This window comes from Scyliorhinus torazame, chromosome 5, assembly GCF_047496885.1.
Source record: "Scyliorhinus torazame isolate Kashiwa2021f chromosome 5, sScyTor2.1, whole genome shotgun sequence".
In the NCBI taxonomy this organism is placed as follows: domain Eukaryota; kingdom Metazoa; phylum Chordata; class Chondrichthyes; order Carcharhiniformes; family Scyliorhinidae; genus Scyliorhinus; species Scyliorhinus torazame.
In genome coordinates, this window is record NC_092711.1 from 94,428,434 (window position 1) to 94,451,246 (window position 22,813).

Genomic DNA, 22,813 nt, shown 5'->3' on the forward strand with positions numbered 1-22,813 from the left:
GCGGAGCATGCGGGGTGCTGCTCCGGGCAGAGCGCAGCCGCAGTGAGAGTGAGTGCGGCTCCCAGAGGCTGAATGAGAGCCGCCGCGAGCGGGGACAATGGTGAGAATCCAAACCCCCCAATAAGACCCATTGGTTTTATTGTCAGTCTGCAGACAGGAGCTGGAGAACTGAACCCAGGCAGAGGAGAGGGGGGAAGAAAACTGGGAGTGGAGGAAAGAAATGGTGCAGATGGTGAGATGAGTTTGCATTTCAGCCCAGGGAGGAGGGAGAGTGTGTGGGACGGGGATTTACAGCTTTGGGGGAACAAGAGAGGAAAAAATATTCCAGAGAAACTAGAATTGTCTGTTCAGAATTTCTATCCTGGACTGACAGTGATGACTTTTGTAAATTCCTTTTCCAGGATATTGGAAGTGGGAGGATTGGCCGACAGAAAACTCAAACCAAACATCACATCGAAATCTGACAGTCACTCGATTCATCAGGAGCTGAATATCATCAGTCTTTGAATTTGGAAGGAGAAATATTTGTCAGTTCAGTTTCAGCGGTGCGACTGCAAAAGCAGCGAGATATAGGAGAATACTGAGATTCAGGCTACTAGACTAGAAGGGCTTGAGGTTCATAAGGAGGAGGTGTTAGCAATTCTGGAAAGTGTGAAAATAGATAAGTCCCCTGGGCCGGATGGGATTTATCCTAGGATTCTCTGGGAAGCTAGGGAGGAGATTGCTGAGCCTTTGGCTTTGATCTTTAAGTCATCTTTGTCTACAGGAATAGTGCCAGAAGACTGGAGGGTAGCAAATGTTGTCCCCTTGTTCAAGAAGGGGAGTAGAGACAACCCCGGTAACTATAGACCAGTGAGCCTTACTTCTGTTGTGGGCAAAATCTTGGAAAGGTTTATAAGAGATAGGATGTATAATCATCTGGAAAGGAATAATTTGATTAGAGATAGTCAACACGGTTTTGTGAAGGGTAGGTCGTGCCTCACAAACCTTATTGAGTTCTTTGAGAAGTTGACCAAACAAGTGGATGAGGGTAAAGCAGTTGATGTGGTGTATATGGATTTCAGTAAAGTGTTTGATAAGGTTCCCCACGGTAGGCTACTGCAGTAAATACGGAGGCATGGGATTCAGGGTGATTTAGCAGTTTGGATCAGAAATTGGCTAGCTGGAAGAAGACAAAGGGTGGTGGTTGATGGGAAATGTTCAGACTGGAGTCCAGTTACTAGTGGTGTACCACAAGGATCTGTTTTTGGGGCCACTGCTGTTTGTCATTTTTATAAATGACCTGGAGGAGGACGTAGAAGGATGGGTGAGTAAATTTGCAGATGACAATAAAGTCGGTGGAGTTGTGGACAGTGCGGAAGGATGTTACAAGTTACAGAGGGACATAGATAAGCTGCAGCGCTGGGCTGAGAGGTGGAAAATGGAGTTTAATGCAGAAAAGTGTGAGGTGATTCATTTTGGAAGGAATAACAGGAAGACGGAGTACTGGGCTAATGGTAAGATTCTTGGCAGTGTGGATGAGCAGAGACATCTCGGTGTCCATGTACATAGATCCCTGAAAGTTGCCACCCAGGTTGAGAGGGTTGTTAAGAAGGCGTACGGTGTGTTAGCTTTTATTGGTAGAGGGATTGAGTTTCGGAGCCATGGGGTCATGTTGCAGCTGTACAAAACTCTGGTGCGGCCACATTTGGAGTATTGATTGCAATTCTGGTTGCCGCATTATAGGAAGGATGTGGAAGCATTGGAAAGGGTGCTTCCCAGAGGAGATTTACCAGAATGTTGCCTGGTATGGGGGGAAGATCTTACGAGGAAAGGCTGAGGGCCTTGAGGCTGTTTTCGTTAAAGAGAAGAAGGTTAAGAGGTGACTTAATTGAGGCATACAAGATGATCAGAGGATTGGATAGGGTGGACAGTGAGAGCCTTTTTCCTCGGACGGTGATGTCTAGCATGACGGGACATACCTTTAAATTGAGGGGAGATAGACGTAGGACAGATGTCAGAGGTAGGATCTTTACTCAGAGAGTAGTAAGGGCATGGAATGCCCTGCCTGCAACAGTAGTGGTCTCGCCAACACGAAGGACAGTCAAATGGTCATTGGATAGACATATGGACGATAAGGGAATAGTGTAGATGGGCTTTAGAGTGGTTGCACATGGAGGCGCAACATCGAGGGCCGAAGGGCCTGTACTGCGCTGTAATGTTCTATGTTCCCTGAGTGAGAGTGTTCCAGTGAACTGACTGTGGAGAGAGCTTTACCCAGTTACACAGGCTCACGTCATTCACTGCAGGGAGAAATTAAACGGCTGTTTGTGTGTGGACAAAGCTTCAACCGGGAGAAACATGCGGACACCCTCACCATGGAGAAACTGTGGAAATGTACGGACTGTCGAAAAGGATTCAGTTACCCATCACAATTGGAGGTTCATCGTCACAGTCACACTGGGGATAGACCGTTCACCTGCTCCATTTGTGGGAAGGGATTCACCCATTCATACAACCTTCTGACACACCAGCGAGTTCACACTGAGGAGAGGCCATTCACCTGCCCTGTGTGTGGGAAGGGATTCACTCGGTCATCCCACATTGTGACTCACCAACTTGTTCACATTGATAAAAGACCGTTTACATGTCCTGACTGTGAGAAGAGTTTTAAATGTAAAAAGGATCTGCTGACACATCAACGTATTCACACTGGGGAAGAGACTGTTCTCCTGCTCCCTGTGTGGGAAAGGATTCATTCAGTCATTCCACCTGCAGACACATCAACGTGTTCACTCTGATCACAAACTTTTTAACTGTCCTGACTGAGAAGAGCTTTACAAACAAAAAGGATTTACTAACACACCAATATGCTCACACTGGGGACTGACCGTTCACCTGCTCTGTGTGAGGGAAAGGATTCAGCCGTCCAAGTGCCCTACTGAACTACCAGAGAATTCACACTGGGAGAGGCCATTCACCTGCTCTGACTGTGGGAAAGGATTCATTAATTCATCCAACCTTCTGATACACCAGCAACTTCATACAGGGGATAGACTGATCACCTGTTCTGAATGTGGGAAGGGATTCACACGTTCATACAACCTTCTGACACATCAGCATGTTCACAGTGAGAAGAGGCTGTTCACTTGCTCAGTGGGTGGGAAGGGATTCACTCATTCATACAACCTATTGAATCACCAGCAAGTTCATACTGGGGAGAGGTCGTTCACCTGCTCTGTGTGGGGGTAGGGATTCAGTCAGTCATCCACCCTGCTGACATGCCAGAGAGTTCAAACTGGGGAGAGGCCGTTTATGTGCTCCATACGTGGGAAGGAATTTTCTCATTTATCTTATCTTCTGAAACATCATCGAGTTCACACTGTGGAGAGGCCGTTCACCTGTAATGTCTGTGGAAAGGCATTTACTCAGTCATCCCACCTGCTAACACACAAGCGACTACAAGGTTTGGATTCTACTCTGATTGATGCTGCTAATTACGTCCAGGACTGAATCAGGTTCACTCTTGACAGTCTTAATCTGCTGATGAGATTTAATATTCTGAATAAATGTGAAATAAATAAGCTTGGTTTGAAATATTGCAGATTTTTGTCTTTCCCACCTGAGTGTTTAACAGCACCTGGCTGGAGCTCAGAAAGGACAATCTGGAGGAGGATCACATGGCAGGAACAGAACTTCAGCCTGGACACAGTCCTTCAGGGTCACACTGAGAGGGATAAAAGACACCTCTCTTCACTGACAGCAAAGTCCCGGTGTGGGTTAATCCTGAGGTGTGAGAGAAATGTGTCCCAGCCGCTCTCTTCATGGTTCAGAGCTCCTAGGCATGGAACAGAAGCTCCTTTACAACTGTGTTCAGAGTCAAGAAGAACAATGGTGAATGCTGGAAACGTGCTGTCAAATCAGAGATTGGTGTAAAACTGTGATGTTCCTGATTGAATGTAAAGCAGCTGGTTTAAGTTTCCAGAGTGAAAATGTGGTTATGTGACAGTCACAATGAATTAATTGAACAGAAACCTACTTAAAATAGATTGTTGAAGTCTGCGTTAAAATAACAGCTGGAGGAGTTCACAGGAGCCTGGTAACTGCCGGGACAATTAGACAACGGTTTGATTCCCAGATAAAGAAGGATTGCCCAGCTAAATAATTCTACAGATTCTCTACCCTCTGAGAGAAGAAATGTCTCCTAATCTCTGTCCTAAATTTGAAATCCCTTACTCTGAGATTATGCCCTCTTGTCCTAGACTCTCCCACAAGAGGAAACAAGATGATTTTTCAGGCTGTGTAAATGGTTCCACAGACAGTTCACTGGATCACTCTCCCCCCACCCACCCATTAACACTGCCAGTTACTGTGAAAAGGCCCAAGTCGGCACATTCCGGCGCCTGTTTGGGTACACAGAGGGAGAATTCAGAATGTCCAATTCACCTAACAGCACGTCTTTCGGGACTTGTGGGAGGAAACCGGAGCACCCGGAGAAAACCCACAGGGAGAATGTGCAGACTCTGCACAGACAGTGACCCAAGCTGGGAATAGAACCTGGGACCCTGGAGCTGTGAAGCAACAGTGCTATCCACTTTGCTACCATGCTGCCTATCCCACCCAGCTACAATGCACTGTTTTAACCAGACCCAAGAGTAGATTCAAGATGTCACATTCGGCACAAGGATACTAGATATTATAGACTGTAAGATCCACAAACTCTGTCAAGATGGCTGCAACTTAACAGGTTATTATGGACATTAAACTGTGGGCAATATCTCTGTGACCAATATTTAGTTTAACACGGACCTGAATAAGGAAACTTTGCAGCCACCTGTGAAGTTTAAATGTCTCGTTGTGTCAGGATGAACCACCATTTGAGGAAAATGAAATCTCTGGACTGTTGGATGTTGGACTGTTGGACAGGAGAATGAGCTCGAATTGGGACAGAGTGAGTGAGTGAGCATCGTAAATTGCGATTGTATCGGGGTGTTCTGGGTCTCAGACTTGTAACCCTGCAGTTAATTGTCAGGGATGCAGTACAATAAACCCTGAACAAAGCAAATGTGTGTGTGAAGCAACTGAAGCAGCAGGAAACAGCTGAAACAGCAGAGCTGAATGTCTGCCAGTGCAGCCACAAGACTGAACTTATTCCAGCTTCCAGGTCCACCTGAGAACCAACGTCCTGGCTATTCACCTACAAGAAGCTTCAGAGCCTCATGATAATTATTTATTTCTAAAAGCGCTTCACTCCAACTAAAGGACCTGCTCAACAAGAAGACAACAGGCCTGCAGCGATATAAAGATTGCAGCCTACATTCCATTTTCATCATTACAGCTTCAACTTGATTATCATAGAATTTACAGTGCAGAAGGAGGCCATTCGCCCCATCGAGTCTGCACCAGCTCTTGGAAAGAGCACCCTACCCATGTTCAGCCCCTCCACCCTATCCCCATAACCCAGTAACCCCACCCAACACTAAGGGCAATTTTGGACACTAAGGGCAATTTATCATGACCAATCCACCTAACCCGCACATCTTTGGACTGTGGGAGCACCCGGAGGAAACCCACGCACACACAGGGAGGATGTGCAGACTCCGCACAGACAGTGACCCAAGCCGGAATTGAACCTGGGACCCTGGAGCTGTGAAGCAATTGTGCTATCCGCAATGCGACCGTGCTGCCCACTAATTAGTTGATCTGTAACTAATTTCTGTGTATGTGTCAGTGAGTGTGAAAGAGACGAGAGACTGAGATGTTCAAACATCCAGGGAAATAGTGTGATAATAAATAACCTTTCCTTTAAAAATCACCAGTAAGCCTGCTGCGGAAATGTATTTTAAATAAATCACACTGAGGGCAAGGAAATATCACACAAACTTCCTGATAATGGACTGGAAAGGACCACGAAATGTAATCAAACGCTGTATAACCCCCTTCAGGTAGCTATACAGAGGCTGCAGCCTCTCACGCTGAATGTCTACGTAATTCAGAGATACCTCCAGGCTACAAACATCAGCTTCAGCCTGGGAGTGGGTGAAAAACTGTTGATCTGTAATCTTCGCCGGGCACTAGGACCCGGCTGGGAACAGAAACCTTCAGGTTCCGCCCATCAGCTGTTGCATCACCGAGACGCCAGCGCATGCGCTCTGCTTCCCCAAGATGGCGGCTGTGAACCAGGGCCTGGTCCCGGGAGAGAGCTGACCGGCGGTGATGTGACCTGAGGATCACCGCACCTCAGGCAAGGGGCCAGGTTGGGAAGGCGGTGCCTTCAGGAATAACTGGGAAGGTGATGTTTGGTCAGTTGCTGCAGTCTGTGTGGTGAAGGTGCTGTCACAGTGGTGTGAGGTGAGGAAGTACAGGATTATCACCCAGCAATGATCAATTAAGGGGAATGTAAATCCAGCTCAGGCTGCTTTCAGATTGGAAAGGGAGCTAAGGTGTGTCCTCAGAGCTGGTGGTGAAAGCTGCAGCTGGTGAAAGAGTGGCTAAGGTAAATATTGGTCCTTTAGAGGATGAGAAGGGAGATTTAATAATGGGAGATGAGGAAATGGCTGAGGAACTGAACAGGTTTTTTGGGTCGGTCTTCACAGTGGAAGACACAAATAACATGCCAGTGACTGATGGAAATGAGGCTATGACAGGTGTGGACCTTGAGAGGATTGTTTTCACCAAGGAGGTCGTGATGGGCAAGTTAATGGGGCTAAAGGTAGCCAAGTCTCCTGGACCTGATGGAATGCATCCCAGAGTGCTAAAAGAGATGGCTAGGGAAATTGCAAATGCACTAGTGATAATTTACCAAATTCACTAGACTCTGGGGTGGTCCCGGCGGATTGGAAATTAGTAAACGTGACACCACTGCTTAAAAAAGGTTTGGAACTCTCTCCCACAAACAGCACGTGAAGCTCGATCAGTTGTTAAGATTAAATCTGAGGTAGAGTTTTGTTAAGCAAAGATATTCAGAGATATGGAGTTAGGTCACAGATAGGCCGTGATCTCACTAAATGGCAGGACAGACTCGGGCTGAATGGCCTACTCCTGTCCCTATGTGTATTTCTGTGATTCTGAAGTTCAGACAATAATACCATGACAGGGGCAGCACGGTGGCGCAGTGGGTTAGCCCTGCAGCCTCACGGCGCTGAGGTCCCAGGTTCAATCCCGGCTCTGGGTCACTGTCCGTGTGGAGTTTACACATTCTCCCCATGTTTGCGTGGGTTTCGCCCCCACAACCCAAAAATGTGCAGGCTAGGTGGATTGGCCACACTAAATTGCTCCTTGGAATAAAAATGAATTGGGTACACTAAATTTTTAAAAAAGAATACCATGACAGGGAAAGAGTCCGGATTAGAACCTGAGTTAGTCCGAGCTGCAAACCATCCCTCCAGATCCTTGCCCTTCATGGATTTAATGAAGGCCAAGGCAATAGTTGGATTACTGAAAGACTTGACGGAGTTGTTGGATACCATTTTTCGGGTCTCACGATAAAGCCTGACGTAATTCACTCCCCACAGGATTGAGCTGCCTTTGAACTTCATCGAAGCATGAATGCTTTGTTTGTGTTGCTGCCGAAAGTCCTGAATCCACCCTCCCTCCTGGGGCCAGACGCCACCTCACCGTACCAGTCTCCAGGACCTTCTGGCGATCTTTCCAGTTGTGGAAGTGAATGATTACAGGCCTGGGATGAAAACTATCCCTCAGCCTCAGAGATACAATGCACCCTTTCTAATTTGAAAAACCCAGGCTTCACATCCAGCTTGAGAAAACATGGCTTCTGGTCCTCGAAGAATTGACGGGAGCCTTACCCTCCACACCTTCTGACAGGCCGACGACTCGGATGTTCTTTCTCCGACCCTCAGTTCTCCAAGTCCTACAGGACCTCCGCCAGCCACTCGGCTTGTTTTCAAAGGATTGAATTCTTGCCCCCGTTGAGGAGGCATCTTGCTGAACGTTCAGGATTCTCTCCTCCGGATCATCGAGCCTCTTCATGGTGTTTTGCAGCTGGGCCTCATGAGCTCACAGATATTGAGTCAGCACACTCCGCCTCTGGTCAATAACAAGGATAATATCAGCAGTCATCATTTTCGCCGCCTCCCGGAGAGCTCGGGGTCGAGAGACCTCCCGAGTGTCAGGCCGCCATGTTGAAAAGGGGGCTCCATTTCCGCTGAATCCACCTACGCTGTTTTATTGGTGCATTTCTTCACTTTTTCTGGCATAATCCTACCAGACCGAACCCTGAAGTCTTCCAGGACATAACAAATATGAATTCAGGATTAGGTAGATGAGTGCCAGGCGATCAGGATAAGTGACAGATTATAGGTGAGTGGTACCAGAACCTGCAGAAAACCAGCTACTCCCATGCCAGTGTCACATGCCCCCCCCCCCCCCCCCCTCCTCCCGCAGGGTTATGGGGAACTGGCAGGAAAATGGAGAGAAAGCTGAGATGAGGAGGGATTTCTTTATTCGAGGATGTGGTGAAGCTTTGGAATTCTCTACCCCAGAGGATTCTGGAGCTTCAGTCATCAAGTATTTTCAAGATACAGATTGATAGGTTTCTAGATATTGAAGACGTCGGGGGATATGGGGGATAGTGTGGGAAAACGGTGCTGAGGTAGATTGACCAATGATCCCATTGAATGGTTCAGGTTCGATGGGCCGAATGGCTGACTGCAGCTCATATTTGTTATGATCCCCTGGACAGGAAGCTGTAAGCTGGGATGTGTCAGTCAGCCTGAATCAGCACCTTCAGGAGAATTAGGAGGGTGAATATTAGATACAGCAGAGTAAGAATGGAGGGGAGAGTGTGTGGAATGGAGATTTACAGCTTTTGGAGAACAATAGAGGAAATAATATTTCATAGAAACTAGAATTGTCTGTTCTGAGTTTCTATCCTGTACTGACAGTGATGAATTTTGTAAATTGTTTTTACAGGATATTAGATGAGAAGGAATTCCAGACAGAAATCTCAATCATCACGTCTCGATCTGACAGTCACTCCCTTCCTTGGATCCTGAATATCATCGGCCTTTCAATCTAGAAGGAAAAATGTTTCCCCGAACTGTCAGCAAAATATTTCAACCGTCAGTGTGACTGAAAAAGCACCGAGACCCACACAACACACACCCGAGTGAGAGAGTTCCTGTGAACTGACTGTGGAAAGAGCTTTAACCAGTTACACAGCCTGAAAAACATCACAACATTCAGAGTGGGGAGAGACCATACCCGTGTTGTGGACAAGGCTTTGACTGATCATCCAACCTGGAGAGATGTGAGGAGACCCAAAACATGGAGAAACCGTGGAAATGTGAGGACTGTGGGAAGGGATTCAGAGCCCCATCTCAGCTGGAGATTCATCAACGCAGTCACACTGGGGAGAGGCCGTTCACCTGCTCAAAATGTGGGAAGGGATTTACTCAGTTCTCCAGCCTGCAGGCTCACCAGCGAGTTCACACTGCGGAGAGGCCATTCACCTGCTCTCAATGTGGGAAGGGATTTACTCACGTATCCAACCTGCGGAGGCACCAGCGAGTTCACACTGGGCAGAGGCCGTTCACCTGCTCTCAGTGTGGGAAAGGATTTAGTCAAGTATCCAACCTGCAGTCACACCAGCGAGTTCACACTGGAGAGAGGCCGTTCACCTGCTCTCAATGTGGGAAAGGATTTAGTCAAGTATCCAACCTGCAGTCACACCAGCGAGTTCACACTGGAGAGAGGCCGTTCACCTGCTCTCAATGTGGGAAAGGATTTACTGACGTATCCAACCTGCGGAGGCACCAGCGAGTTCACACTGGGCAGAGGCCGTTCACCTGCTCTCAGTGTGGGAAAGGATTCACTCGGTTATCCCACCTGCGGAGACACCAGCGAGTTCACACTGGGCAGAGGCCGTTCACCTGCTCTCAGTGTGGGAAAGGATTCACTCAGTTATCCCACCTGCGGAGACACCAGCGAGTTCACACTGGGCAGAGGCCATTCACCTGCTCTCAGTGTGGGAAAGGATTCACTCAGTTATCCCACCTGCGGAGACACCAGCGAGTTCACACTGGGGAGAGGCCGTCCACTTCACAATGTGAGACGGGATTGCATGTTTCACCACACCTGCTGTGACACCAACAATTTCACAATTGATGACAGGGGTTGGATTCTGTGTTATTGTTTCTGCTCTACATCCAGGACTGCATTTTGTTCATTCTGACATGTGGTCAGTGGGGATGGTCGGAGGGTTTCTTTCTGCTGGACTGGCCGGTCTCACCACTTTGCCTCCAGTGGGCTGATGCTCTTTGAGCCTTGTTGCTAATACCTGGCTTCAAATTGCACAAGGATCACAGAGTGAAAGGGTGTTTGGAAGTTTGAAGATATTTAGTTGCCATTTCTGTTTGGAACCCAGCAAAGCATGCCACGTTGTCATGGAGAGGGGCACGGGTGATTACATGGTTCTTTTGTTTAAGTTATCTGGGCGTTCCTCACAGAAGAAAACTATCAGGGTACGAGGGGCAAGTTGTCTGAGGTGGACTGGGAAACTGATTGGTACAGGGAATACCTCGTGTTTAAGGAATTATTACATATTTATCAGGGTTGGTTATCTCAGTTGAGTGGACGACTGGTTCGTGATGCAGAGCAAGGTCAACAGTGAGGATTCAACTCCCGTACTGGCTGGGTTTATTCATGAAGGCCCCACCTTCTCAACCAGGCACCTCGCCTGAGGTGTGCTGACCCTCGGGTTAAATCACCACCAGTCAGCTCTCTCTCTGTCAAAGGGGAGAGCAGCCTCTGGTCCTCTGTGATTGAACAACTTTAATTTCACATATATACAACAAATATAGGTTTCTTTAAGGAACGAAAATCCAAAGGAAAAGTGCTGTAACCGTGGCTAACAAGAAAAGTTAAAGATTCCATGAGATCCATTAGAATTCAGCAAAGGAGGACCAAGAAACTGATGAGAGCAAACTGGCGAGAAACATAAAAATCGACTGGAAAAGCTTCTACAGGAATGTGAAAAGGAAAAGATTAGCAAAGACCAATGTGGGTCCATTCCAGGCAGAGACAGGAGAGTTTATAATGGGGAGTAAGGTAATGGCAGAGAAACTGAACAATGTGTGTCTGACTTCACAGAGGAAGATACAGAAATTGTCCCCAAAACACCAGAGAACCAAGGGACTGGCAGAGATTAGTATTGGTGAAAAAGTCGTATGGAGAAATTAATGGGCTTAAAAGTTAATAAATCCCCAAAAGCTGATGACCTACATCCCAGTGTTGAACGAGTTGGCTGTCGAGATCTCTATTCCTCATTCTAAATTCTCCTGACTCTATCCGGAACGGACAAAACTGTGCCTGAGCCAAACATTTCCTTTTTACGTAGCCATAGAAGAGTTTACAGTCCATTTTTAAGTATTTTGCCAGTTCACATTCTATTCTATTCTCCCTTTGTTTCTCAGTGTCTTGGTTGAAAACTGAAGTAAATCCTCGGGAATGAATCATCACTTTGGACAGGTTCTGAGACAATTAAGTTTCAACTTCCAGGGCAGATTAACTATAATCGTGGAGTGTGATTTTAGATTGTATAAAGGGCGAAGTTCTAGTTTATAGTTTAATGTGTAGGTTTCCGAGTTAAAGTAGCTTCTAGTTTGTTTTTTTGTTGCATTAAAACTCATAAAACGTTAAGTCCCGTCGTGTGATCCTTTAATTTGTTGACTGGGAATTAGATTTTTTATAAGAAGTTGCTGACCTTTATGGAGATCCTAATCCACAAGTTTTGTCTTCCTATTTGACCCTCGGGCACCTTTCTGTCTCTATTGCTCGTGTCACTGACAGCCAGGTGATGGAGCTGAGGGCTGAATTTAGCTGAGAATAACGGGGCCTGTGTCCCAGTTGGGGAACTGCCATGGGCGTCGCTAATAGAGACAGGAAGGTGTTGGAGGACTGACTGGGAACTGCACCTCCAACCAATCAGCGGTGGGGGGGGGGTGACCGGGGCTGACGGTGATGTGACCCCCAGGGTTCAGTGCCTCCGTGTCCAAAGCAGGGAGTCACGGGAACAGGGTACAGAGGAGCCGAAGGGAAACCATTTGGGTCCAGAACATTGTGAACATCCTGTTACTCTGGTTGTCTTTGATCCTCAAGTAATTTTCTGTTAGTTTTTTTAACCATGTTCTGTTTCGTTAAGAAACTTTTAACAGGAAAATATTTGAATTGGTTGAACTTGTCTTGATTAAATTTATTCACTTTAGGAAAAATGGGTGAAATGGGTTGACAAGCTCTTTAACAGAAAGTGAGTCCCTCTAAGGTAATTGGCAAAGGAGCCAGAGGGGTTGAGGAGATTTGATTTTTCTTTTGACAGTGTTTGAAAATGGGTTTAAGGAATCAATCGTGACTGACTAATTTATCACGGTTCTCTGAGGAAGTAACAAGGGATGTCAATAAAGGGGAACCTGTAGATGTGCTTTATCTGGATTTCCAGGAGGTATTTCCCAAGATGCCACTTCAAAGGTTATTACATAAAATAAGAGCAGCGAATGAGCTGGGGTGAGGTGGACCCTGGTAACATTATGGACATTGAAATATCTGATATTAGTGATGGTGTGGATATGGGGTCAGAAACTCATCTTGGGGTCAGATCTGACACGGAGATTGTGCAGAGTGTGGTTCAGCCTCAGACAATTCCCAGGGAGAGGGATGGTCTCGGGAGTTAGGGAACGGAATTTGTAGTGGTGATTGAAGTCGATGACTGGTCTTCCCAATTTTTAATTGGAGGAAAGCCTTTCATCCAGTACTGGACGTGGGATACGCAGTTTGATAATTTAGTAACAGTGGAGGAATGGAGAGGGATGGGGGTGAGGTAGAGCTGGGTGTTGTCAGTGTACATGTGAAAACTAACACGGTGCTTTTGGATGATGTCACCTCACGAGAAATATGAGGGGCTGAGGATAGATCCTTTGGGAACACCGAGTACAAGGGATTTGGAGAGTAAAGGGAGATTGGAGATCATAGAATTTATAGGGCAGAAGGAGGCCATTCGGCCCATCGAGTCTGCACCGGCTCTTGGAAAGAGCACTCTACCCAAGCCAACAACCCCACCCTATCCCCATAACCCAGTAACCCCACCCAACACTAAGGGAAATTTTGGACACTAAGGGCAATTTAGCATGGCCAATCCACCTAACCTGCACATCTTTGGATTGTGGAAGGAAACCGGGGCACCCGGAGGAAACCCACGCACACACGGGGAGAACGTGCAGACTCCGCACAGACAAGCTGGGAATCGAACCTGGGACCCTAGAGCTGTGAAGCAATTGTGTTAACCACTATGCTACCGTGCTGCCCTAAATGTCTTGGAAATTTGTAGAGATGGTGGGGTCAAGTGTTATGTTTAGGATAGGCGATGATGCTGCATTAAAGTGAGAAGGACAGAACCAAATGAGAGAGAACTGGAAACATATTAACTAGCATAGAGAGGTTGGATGGTCAACTGTTTTGTGAGAATGGAGTCAAGGGAACAGAAGTTGGGTCTGATGGACAATATAAGCTCGGAGGGAGTGAGAAGATTGGAGAGAAACTGGAGAAAGATCCGAGTTCAGGGCTCAGACGAGGAGGAACTTTAGACAGTTTGGTCTGGTGGGTTAGTGGGAGGGAGGGAAGCAGCAGAGGCAGCTGATCAGATTGCCCCAATCTCAGTGACAAAGAAACCCCATGAACTCCACATACTTGTTGTCGGAGGTGAGGATGGATGAAACAGGGGGAGGGGGGAGAACATTTCAAAAGGAAGAACTTTTGTTAGAAATATTTTGAAATACTTGATGCACATTGTTTCACGCAATGCTGATTTATTTGACTTTTACCTGGAATATTAACCCCTATAACTGAGCTGGAGTTTATTTACTGTTAAGGGCATAGCCAAAAAGGAAATTTGAGACATTTGTCCTCCCAGTTTGTCTTTGCAATTTGTATAGCACAAGGAGAGGTTGTGAACCAGAGAAATGATGTCCCTGACTACTTGTGATGGTTTCATTGCAAAGTAAATGTTTATGATGGAATAGGAAAATAAATAAAATGATATAGAAGTACACTTAAAATAAGGCAATGGCTTCACACATCCCAATACTTTAAACAGTTCCAAACAATCTTAATTTAACTACCTCAGAGCGAACCTCCCCAATCTGTCCAGCAACGCCTTATGGATTTAAAGATCTATAAAATGCAGAAACCTTGTCCCAAACTGCCTTTACTCCAATTTGCTCCTGAGGTTAACCAGCAGTTAACGGGCTTTTCAAATCTGGCTTCCTTCACACAGCTTTCTGGGCTGAGATTCAAACAGCATCTTCACAGGTTTCAGGGGCTTTTAACAGTAACTTAATTTGAAGCCTACTTGTGACAATCAGCATCCCCTTAACTACATTCTTTCCCTTTGATCTCTCCATCACTTTACCCAATTTCTTTTGAACTAATTTCTCCCAGAATTGATTAACATAATCTCTTTACTTCAACATTCATAATTTTAAAAAGTGAATTTACTTTATCCATATTTCATTCATGACACCTTTCTTTCACACCTTGTGTTGCTCTGTTTCTCTGGTTCTAAATATGGGGGTTAATATGGTCACCTTCCTTAATCCTAATTGTGTTTGCTTTAGTCGCCAGGTATCTCTCGATACCGCCACAAGGTTCAAATCCGAATACTAATCAAAGAGCCAATACACCAGTTAGTTAGTTCAAAGTCAATACTATTTATTTACACACACAGTAAGATCTACGTGTCTTTGGTAGCCGTTGGCCTTGCTTTGTTTGTGCTTTCGGTTGGGGAACTGGCGCCGGGATGCCTGAAACAGTATCGGTTACCTGAGTGGCTTTCCTTTGTTCCCGGAGATGGGCCATCAATATGCGAATCGACCTATAGTTTCAATTCCGTCTGGGAGCTGTCTCCCCAATCTGCATTCGGGCTCTGTGCCTGCTTGTTTTCCTAACATTGTCCACAGTTCCCTATATTCTTTGCGAGCGTCCATTTTGTATTCTGGAAGTGGCCATCCCAGATGGCTACACTTGCATATTTTATCTTTTGAATCACAACACCCATTTACATCTGTTTCTGTTCGCTACCCAACCTGACTACATTTTTTCGGTAAACATCTGGTTTGAAGTCTAGCCGGGCTCATTAACACATCAAACTCAGTTTAAATTCACACAGCTACTCTATCTCCCATCGTAAGGACCACTTCACCAGTTGCATAAAATGATAATATTACACATAGAAAATAGTTCAATTTCTTAGATTCTTCTGACAAATTTTCTTGATAAAACATCAGTAGAAATCAACATTTATGAACAAGGTTCATTCCTGGATGTGATTAACAGTAAAATACAATCACTAATTATTTACAAACACGCTGGTGACTTGTCAGGATGGACAACCGAGTGAATCTCTTCCCACACACGAAGCAGGGGAACGGTCTCTCCCCAGTGTGAACTCGCTGGTGTCTTTGCAGAGTGGATGACTGAGTGAATCCTTTCCCACACTCGAAGCAGGTGAATGGCCTCTCCCTGGTGTGAATTCGCTGGTGTACAGTCAGTAGAGATGATTGCCTGAACCCTGTCCCACAGTGAGAGCATCTGAATGGTCTCTCATCAGTGTGAACAAGCTGATGGCGCATCAGATCCACAGGACTTTTATAGCACTTCCCACAGTCAGTGCATTGAAATGGTCTCGCTTCAGTGTGAACCTGCTGGTGTTTCAGCAGGGTGGATGAATCGCTGAATCCCTTTCCACACTTGGAGCAGGAGAATGGCCTCTCACCGGTGTGAACTCGCTGGTGTTGTAGCAGCCCTGATGATCGAGTGAATCCCTTCCCACATTCGGGGCAGGTGAACGGCCTCTCTCCAGTGTGAATTCGCTGGTGTACAATGAGTTCAGATGACTGCCTGAACCCAGTTCCACAGTCCAAGCACCTGAACGGTCTCTCATCAGTGTGAGCTCGCTGATGGCGCATTAGGTTGAGGGAACTTTTATAGCACCTCGCACAGTCTACACATTTAAAAGGTCTCTCGTCCGTGTGAACCTGCTGGTGTTTCAACAGAGTGGAAGAATCAGTAAATCCCTTTCCACACTTGGAGCAGATGAATGGCCTCTCCCCAGTGTGAACCCGCTGGTGTTGTTGCAGCCCTGATGATCGAGTGAATCCCTTCCCACACTCTGGGCAGGTGAATGGCGTCTCCCCACTATGAACTCGCTGGTGTCTCAGCAGATTGGATGACCAGGTGAATCCCTTCCCACATTCTGGGCAGGTGAACAGTCTCTCCCCAGTGTGACTGGGCTGATGGGCTTCCAGCTCCGAAAGGGATCTGAATCCCTGCTCACAGTCCCCACATTTCTCCGCACTGCTAGCATTGCTATTTTCTTGCATGTTAAAAATCTGATGATATTCAGATCCTGATGTGATGTCTGTTTTCAGTTTCCCAACTGCAAATCCTCCCCTTCTAACACCCTGTGAAATTGATTTAAAACAGAAAAAAAGGAGTGAGAGAGAACCCACAAAAACACAAAGGCAGCTTGTGAAATTGAGCTGAATTCATCTGGTCATTTGTGGGGCCGGCACTGGGAGAAAGTGACCATGAAAACTGTTGGGTTGTCACAAAAATCCAACTGTTTCAGTGATGTCCTCAGGGAAGGGAACCTACCATCCGGTCTGGACCTACACAGGATTCTGGCCTTTATATGAACAAATGAAATAGGAGCAGGAGTAAACAATAAGCCCCATTGAGCTGCTTCAACGTTAACTATGATAATTGCTGATCTTGGTTTAATCTCCTATTTCCTGGCCTCCTCCTCAAATCCTTTGATTCCCTGAAAAATCTCTCCATCTCTGGGTTAGAAATTTCTGCCATTTTAATCTTGGGAAGACTGAAGCCATTGTCTTCACTCCCTGCTACGAATTCCACTTCCTAACCATTCAATCCGTCCATCTCCTCAGAAACTGCCTGAGGATTGTGCAGAGTTGAGGGGCTGAATGTCCTCCTTGTGCACTGACGGGATTCTATGATTGTCAGTCTAGGATAGAAATTTCCAACGTTCTTTCTCCTGCTCCCTAATCCAGAATGACCGATCATGCTCGCTGCTGTACTTTGCCCCTCGTCGTCATCAGCAGTCCTTCAATTTGAGGATGACGTCAGCTCAGAGTCTTGAGTTTCTGCCATGATGGACAGAACCACAGATCTTGAGACCATGAGGTATTGGGATCAGGAGAGCAGGATGTATTTCCCTTTCTTTCCATCAATCCATCGCCCCAACATTCAGACATTGGGACTCAAAGGGTGATGTAGATTGATGGACATGTTGTCTCCATTCTGAACAATGGGTAACAAGCTCCTCCCACTCATTGAAACATTGCCCCCTAGAAAGATGGCGGCCACGCATGCGCCATGGTGCACACATTCCAATAAAGATGGTGGCCATTAACCCAGGCTGAAAATGAGGAACTGCAGCCCCGCTCGGTACAATCTGGGTCTGGTAAACACTTTTCCGAGGTTACTGACTCACACAAGGTGCTTCCGCAGCGTTTCCGCCATTCCCCGCGATCTCTCCCTCTCTGCATGTTGTTAACCAACGCTTACTTACTGCGGGTGTAAAGAAGCAGCCGCTCTTCGTCGCCATTACCCACACTGCGCATGCTTCAATCACAGCAGGCCCCGCCACTCTTTCACTCCGATTGGTTGGAGGACCAGCCGCTCCCGGTCGGTCCACCAGTCCTGCCCCACCTGATCCTATTGGTCCGGAGCCGCTGTCAATCACCTGGGCATTGTGACAGTTTCAAATGGTGAGAGCGGCCACAGTCAGTATCTGGAGAACCATAACTAAATTTTGTTTTCATAAAATAGTGAATTAGTCATGGTTTGTTGACAGCAAAATATAATCAATTTCTGGTGTGTGTTACTCTGTCGCTGTTATAGATCATAGAATTTACAGTGCAGCAGGAGGCCATTCGGCCCATCGAGTCTGCACCGGCTCTTGGAAAGAGCACCCTACCCAAGGTCAACAGCCCCATCCTGTCCCCATAGCCCAGTAACCCCATCCAACACGAAGGGCAATTTTGGACACTAAGGGCAATTTAGCATGGCCAATCCACCTAACCTGCACATCTTTGGACTGTGGGAGGAAACCGGAGCACCCAAAGGAAACCCACGCAGACACGGGGAGGATGTGCAGACTCCGCACAGGCAGTGACCCAAGCCGGGAATCGAACTTGGGCCCCTGGAGCTGTGAAGCAATTGCGCTAACCACTATCCTACCGTGCTGCTCATCTGAATATAAATTATACTCATTCTTAATAGCAAAATATACCAGTACAATTAGCAGTGTGCGTTTGTGTAGCGTCAATTTATAAAGAAATGCTGTTGGTGAATGTCCAGGCTTGTGCAACACTTACCAGGACATAAAACAATAATCAAATTAATTTAAGAATGAAATGTTCCAGCTGCTGCCTGTCGGTATTTCCCGTTCTGAGCTGCACAATGAACAACAACAAACCACACCAAGCATACTCAAATATTAACTTATATTCCCCTCTGTTCAACTGGTGTGGATGCTCTTTGTCGACAAGCTGCGGGCTTTGTGTATATTTCCCCCTTCTGCGTTCATTTCCCTAGAATTGATATTCTGATTTTCTGTTTTCATCAAGTGTCCGACCGGTGTCAAGTTATGATCATATCCACCAGAGGGCGACATGGTCACACGTTTCCCGCTGCTGCCTCAAGGCTCACAGTTGACCGCATGGAGAGGGACACTGCGATTTGCTAAACTATAGAAGACGTGTCTCAATAAAGGAAGAAGATTCAACAATAGCTCTGATTGGTTAATTAATAGAAAGCAAAGAGTGGGGATTAATGGGTGTTTCTCTGGTTGGCAAGTGGTGTCCCTCAGGGATCAGTGTTGGGCCCACAACTGTTCACAATTTACATAGATGATTTGGAGTTGGGGACCAAGGGCAATGTGTCCAAGTTTGCAGACGACACTAAGATAAGTGGTAAAGCAAAAAGTGCAGAGGATACTGGAAGTCTGCAGAGGGATTTGGACAGGCTAAGTGAATGGGCTAGGGTCTGGCAGATGGAATACAATGTTGACAAATGTGAGGTTATCCATTTTGGTAAGAATAACGGCAAAAGGGATTATTATTTAAATGATAAAATATTAAAACATGCTGCTGTGCAGAGAGACCTGGGTGTGCTCGTGCATGAGTCGCAGAAAGTTGGTTTTCAGGTGCAACAGGTGATTAAGAAGTCAAATGGAATTTTGTCCTTCATTGCGAGAGGGATGGAGTTTAAGACTAGGGAGGTTATGCTGCAATTGTATAAGATGTTAGTGAGGCCACACCTGGAGTATTGTGTTCAGTTTTGGTCTCCTTACTTGAGAAATGACGTACTGGCACTGGACGGTGTGCAGAGGAGATTCACTAGGTTAATCCCAGAGCTGAAGGGGTTGGATTACGAGGAGAGGTTGAGTAGACTGGGACTGTACTCGTTGGAATTTAGAAGGATGAGGGGGGATCTTATAGAAACATATAAGATTATGAAGGGAATTGATAGGATAGATGCGGGCAGGTTGTTTCCACTGGCGGGTGAAAGCAGAACTAGGGGGCATAGCCTCAAAATAAGGGAAGTAGATTTAGGACTGAGTTTAGGAGGAACTTCTTCACCCAACGGGTTGTGAATCTATGGAATTCCTTGCCCAGTGAAGCAGTAGAGTCTCCTTCATTAAATGTTTTTAAGATAAAGATAGATAGTTTTTTGAAGAATAAAGGGATTAAGGGTTATTGTGTTCGGGCCGGAAAGTGGAGCTGAGCCCACAAAAGATCAGCCATGATCTCATTGAATGGCGGAGCAGGCTCGAGGGGCCAGATGGCCTACTCCTGCTCCTAGTTCTTATGTTCTTATATTCTTAAGGAAATGTCAAGGCAATTACCGGGGTATATAGAAAATGCTGTTTTTGAAAGAAGAATAAGGTCACGATTTCAAAGTGTCTCGGGCAATATAGATCGTGTGACCTCATCCCTGACTCGAAGATTCTAGATTCTAGTCCGTCAAGTCCTTCCCGATATATTTCTTCTCAGTGACTTGCACAGTGAGCAGGTGCAGGGTGGTCACGGTGTAGGGAAGATTCAATCGTCGCTATTTCCTCTCCATCAGTTCCGAGTGCAGCTGAGAGTCAGCGCACACTTCACTCAATATTGAGACTGCGGTATCCCCGCCCACAGCTTCCGGTTGCTGCTCTCACTCTGGCCCAATTGTGTTACTGGAGAGATTGCTGCTGCTGGTTCATTCCTCTCATTGGCCGGATCAGCAGTGCAGTGGGGCGGGGATCTGTATTTCTGTCTCTGACAGAGGATTTCTCTCATTGTAGAATTACAAACTCAAGAAGGACCATGAGGCACCGTCTCGCTTCGCTCCTCATCATTATCTCACTTCTCAGTAAGTATTTCTTTCCCAGTAACACTCCTTTCTCCTCCTGACTGCTGTAACCCAGATGTTATTGTTGGTAAAATGACAGTGATTATTTTGCAAATTCTTTTATTGCTTAATATGAGGCTGGTTCTGATTGTCATTCTCGCTGTCACTTCTGTTAGAATGGAGCCATCAAGACACCGTGGAACAAAAGGAACCTGAAATAACGGTTACAGAGGAAAGTAATGTCACATTCACCTGCACCTTGTAAACAAGCGATTCTAGCCCTATTGTGTACTGGTACAGTCAGCAGCCCGAGAAAACTCCAATGTTCATGCTCCGTCTTATTGGACTGAATGTGCAAAGGAACACCGACCTCAATGATCGGTTTTCTTCTACGTTTAATAAAAAGAACAAGACTACCGAGCTAACGATCAGTAACACAATGATCTCCGACAGCGCCGTGTATTTCTGTGCCATGAAGCCCACACTGCTGCAGAGATATGCTGGATCCCGTACAAAAACCCCACACTGGCAGTTCCAGCTGCTCCTCATGGGTAGTTCAGTTTCCATAGTGACAGTTACAAAATTTGTAAGAAAACAACTCAAAAACAGCAAGAGGTGAGGTCCACTTGCACAGTTATTCCAGTTGACAATTGCAGCTCACTTCATAACAGATATAAGATTGACGAATCGATCTGTGATTCCTTAACTCCTGCTTCTTGTTCATATCCTGGTGTACAGACTCACTCACTCAGTAAACTAGCAGGTCTCACTGAACGACAACAAATGCAGCAATTTATGTACATGTCGAGCTTTTCAAATCATTACATGTCCCATTGAGTTTCAGAGGAACATTTAGCTCGTATGGCCAAAAACGTGGTCAAAGAGTTTGGATATTTGGGGTGGCACAGTGGCTAGCACTGCTACTTCACAGCGCCAGGGACCCAGATTCAATCCTGGCCTTGGGCGAGTCTGTGGCGTTTGCACGATCTCCCCGTATCTGATTTGGTTTCCTCCCTCAATCCAAAAATATGCTGTGGATAAAACATGCAGAATAGGTGGATTAGGTGGATTTAATAAACTTCAATCAGGTCCCCATCAGCCTACTCTGCTCCAAGGAATACAACCCCAACCTAACCAGCCTCTCTTCATAGCTGAAACACTCCATCCCCGGCATCATCCTGGTGACTCTCCACTGCACCCTCTCTACTGCAATCAAATCCTTGCTGCAGTGTAGTGACCAGAACTGCACACAATACTCCAGCTGTTGCCTAACATGCGTTCCTACAGCTCCTTCATAACCTCCCTGCTCTTATATTGAACGGAAAATAAACTCAAATATTTCATAAGCCTTCTTAACCACTTGTCCTCTACCTTTAGAGGTCTATGGATCCGCACCCGGGTTCCCTCTGGTTACTGTAATTCCTAGCGTCCTACCGTTCATTGTATATTCCCTTGCCTTTTTAGTCCTGCCAAGATGTATCACCTCGCACTTCAGAGTCCATTTGCCACTATTCTAAGGTTTTCCTCCTCACTATCAACCACATCAACAATTTTCTCGGAGTCTCCGAACTTACTGATCATACCTCTTGCCAGCGTCCTTGGGTTACACGGAATGTGGAGCTGAGGCCATGGTCACTTTAGTCATGATCTCATTGAATTGTGGAGTAACTCGAGTGGCCGATTGACCGACTTCCTGCTCCTACGTCGGATGCTCATATGGCAATGGAAAGGCCCTGCATTTTCCCGAGTGTTTGTTATCCTTCAATGGTGTGGTGAACCCTATGCCGTAGCCGGTTCGCGGTACTTGTCAGAAAATTATCTCATCTTGCTTCATTGCAGCAGAGAAATGCATTCCTCCGATTGCCAGCGACACTCCAGTGAAAGGCAAGGCTAGTAGTATTGGGCAGCCAATATCTGGATATAAATGTGTACGTGGCACACCCGGAAGTTTGTAACTTGGAATTAACCTAATGACAGGAATGTTACAGCACTCGGAATCGCAGACACACAGAACCACACAGCTCCGACGAGGCCCTTCGGCCCCTCGTGTCTGCACCAACACGCGAAAAACACCGGACCGACCGACCGAACCCTATTTGCCAGCACTTGGCCCATAGCCTTGAATCTTATGACGTGCCATGTGCTCATCCTGGTACTATTTAAAGGATGTGAAGCAGACTGCCTCTACCACCCTCCCAGGTAGTTTATTCCAGGCCGTCACCACCCTCTAGGTAAATAAGATTTCCCTCAAATCCCCCATTACCTCCTGCTCCTCATGTGATGTGCTCAGAATTTAGTTTTTTTCAGAGACCAGATTGTGCGGAATTATTTCCATCAGCTGAAGGTTCAATGTTTTGTAAAGAAGACAGGGGCAGATGGATGATATTTCCTGTTGCGGGTGCTTGTGGGG

The 22,813-nt window shown here is 46.3% G+C and overlaps 2 protein-coding genes across 8 annotated transcripts in view; one reads left to right on the forward strand and one right to left on the reverse strand.

Moving 5' to 3' along the window:
* The window catches only part of LOC140418996 (uncharacterized), a 56,883-nt gene extending 45,246 nt beyond the window's left edge, over window positions 1–11,637 (forward strand). For 3 of the 7 annotated variants that reach the window (XM_072502716.1, XM_072502718.1, XM_072502717.1), the window contains one exon: window positions 8,911–11,637. In XM_072502716.1, coding sequence (XP_072358817.1) covers window positions 9,265–10,083 — 819 coding nt within the window. In that variant the 5' untranslated portion in view covers window positions 8,911–9,264 and the 3' untranslated portion in view covers window positions 10,084–11,637. Of the gene's footprint in view, window positions 1–23; window positions 101–6,113; window positions 6,331–8,910 lie in introns of those variants that run through there. The other 4 variants (XM_072502720.1, XM_072502713.1, XM_072502714.1 and 1 more) reach the window with 4 other exon arrangements.
* Window positions 11,638–14,676: 3,039 nt separating this feature from the next.
* LOC140418990 (uncharacterized) lies at window positions 14,677–17,636 on the reverse strand. The gene is made up of 2 exons (XM_072502690.1): window positions 17,579–17,636; window positions 14,677–16,448 (listed from the first exon to the last, which is right to left on the reverse strand). The coding sequence occupies exons 1-2, from the start codon at window positions 17,612–17,614 to the stop codon at window positions 15,339–15,341; spliced, it is 1,146 nt and encodes a 381-aa protein (XP_072358791.1). The 5' UTR covers window positions 17,615–17,636; the 3' UTR covers window positions 14,677–15,338.
* Window positions 17,637–22,813: the final 5,177 nt, after the last annotated feature.

Excerpts from the sequence above, each read along its gene's own strand:
- LOC140418990 (XM_072502690.1), bottom strand. The coding sequence starts at position 17,614 with ATGGCGACGAAGAGCGGCTGCTTCTTTACACCCGCA. Across the intron at positions 16,449-17,578 it reads GCTGCTTCTTTACACCCGCA|GGTGTTAGAAGGGGAGGATT; the intron begins GTAAGTAAGCGT and ends TCAATTTCACAG.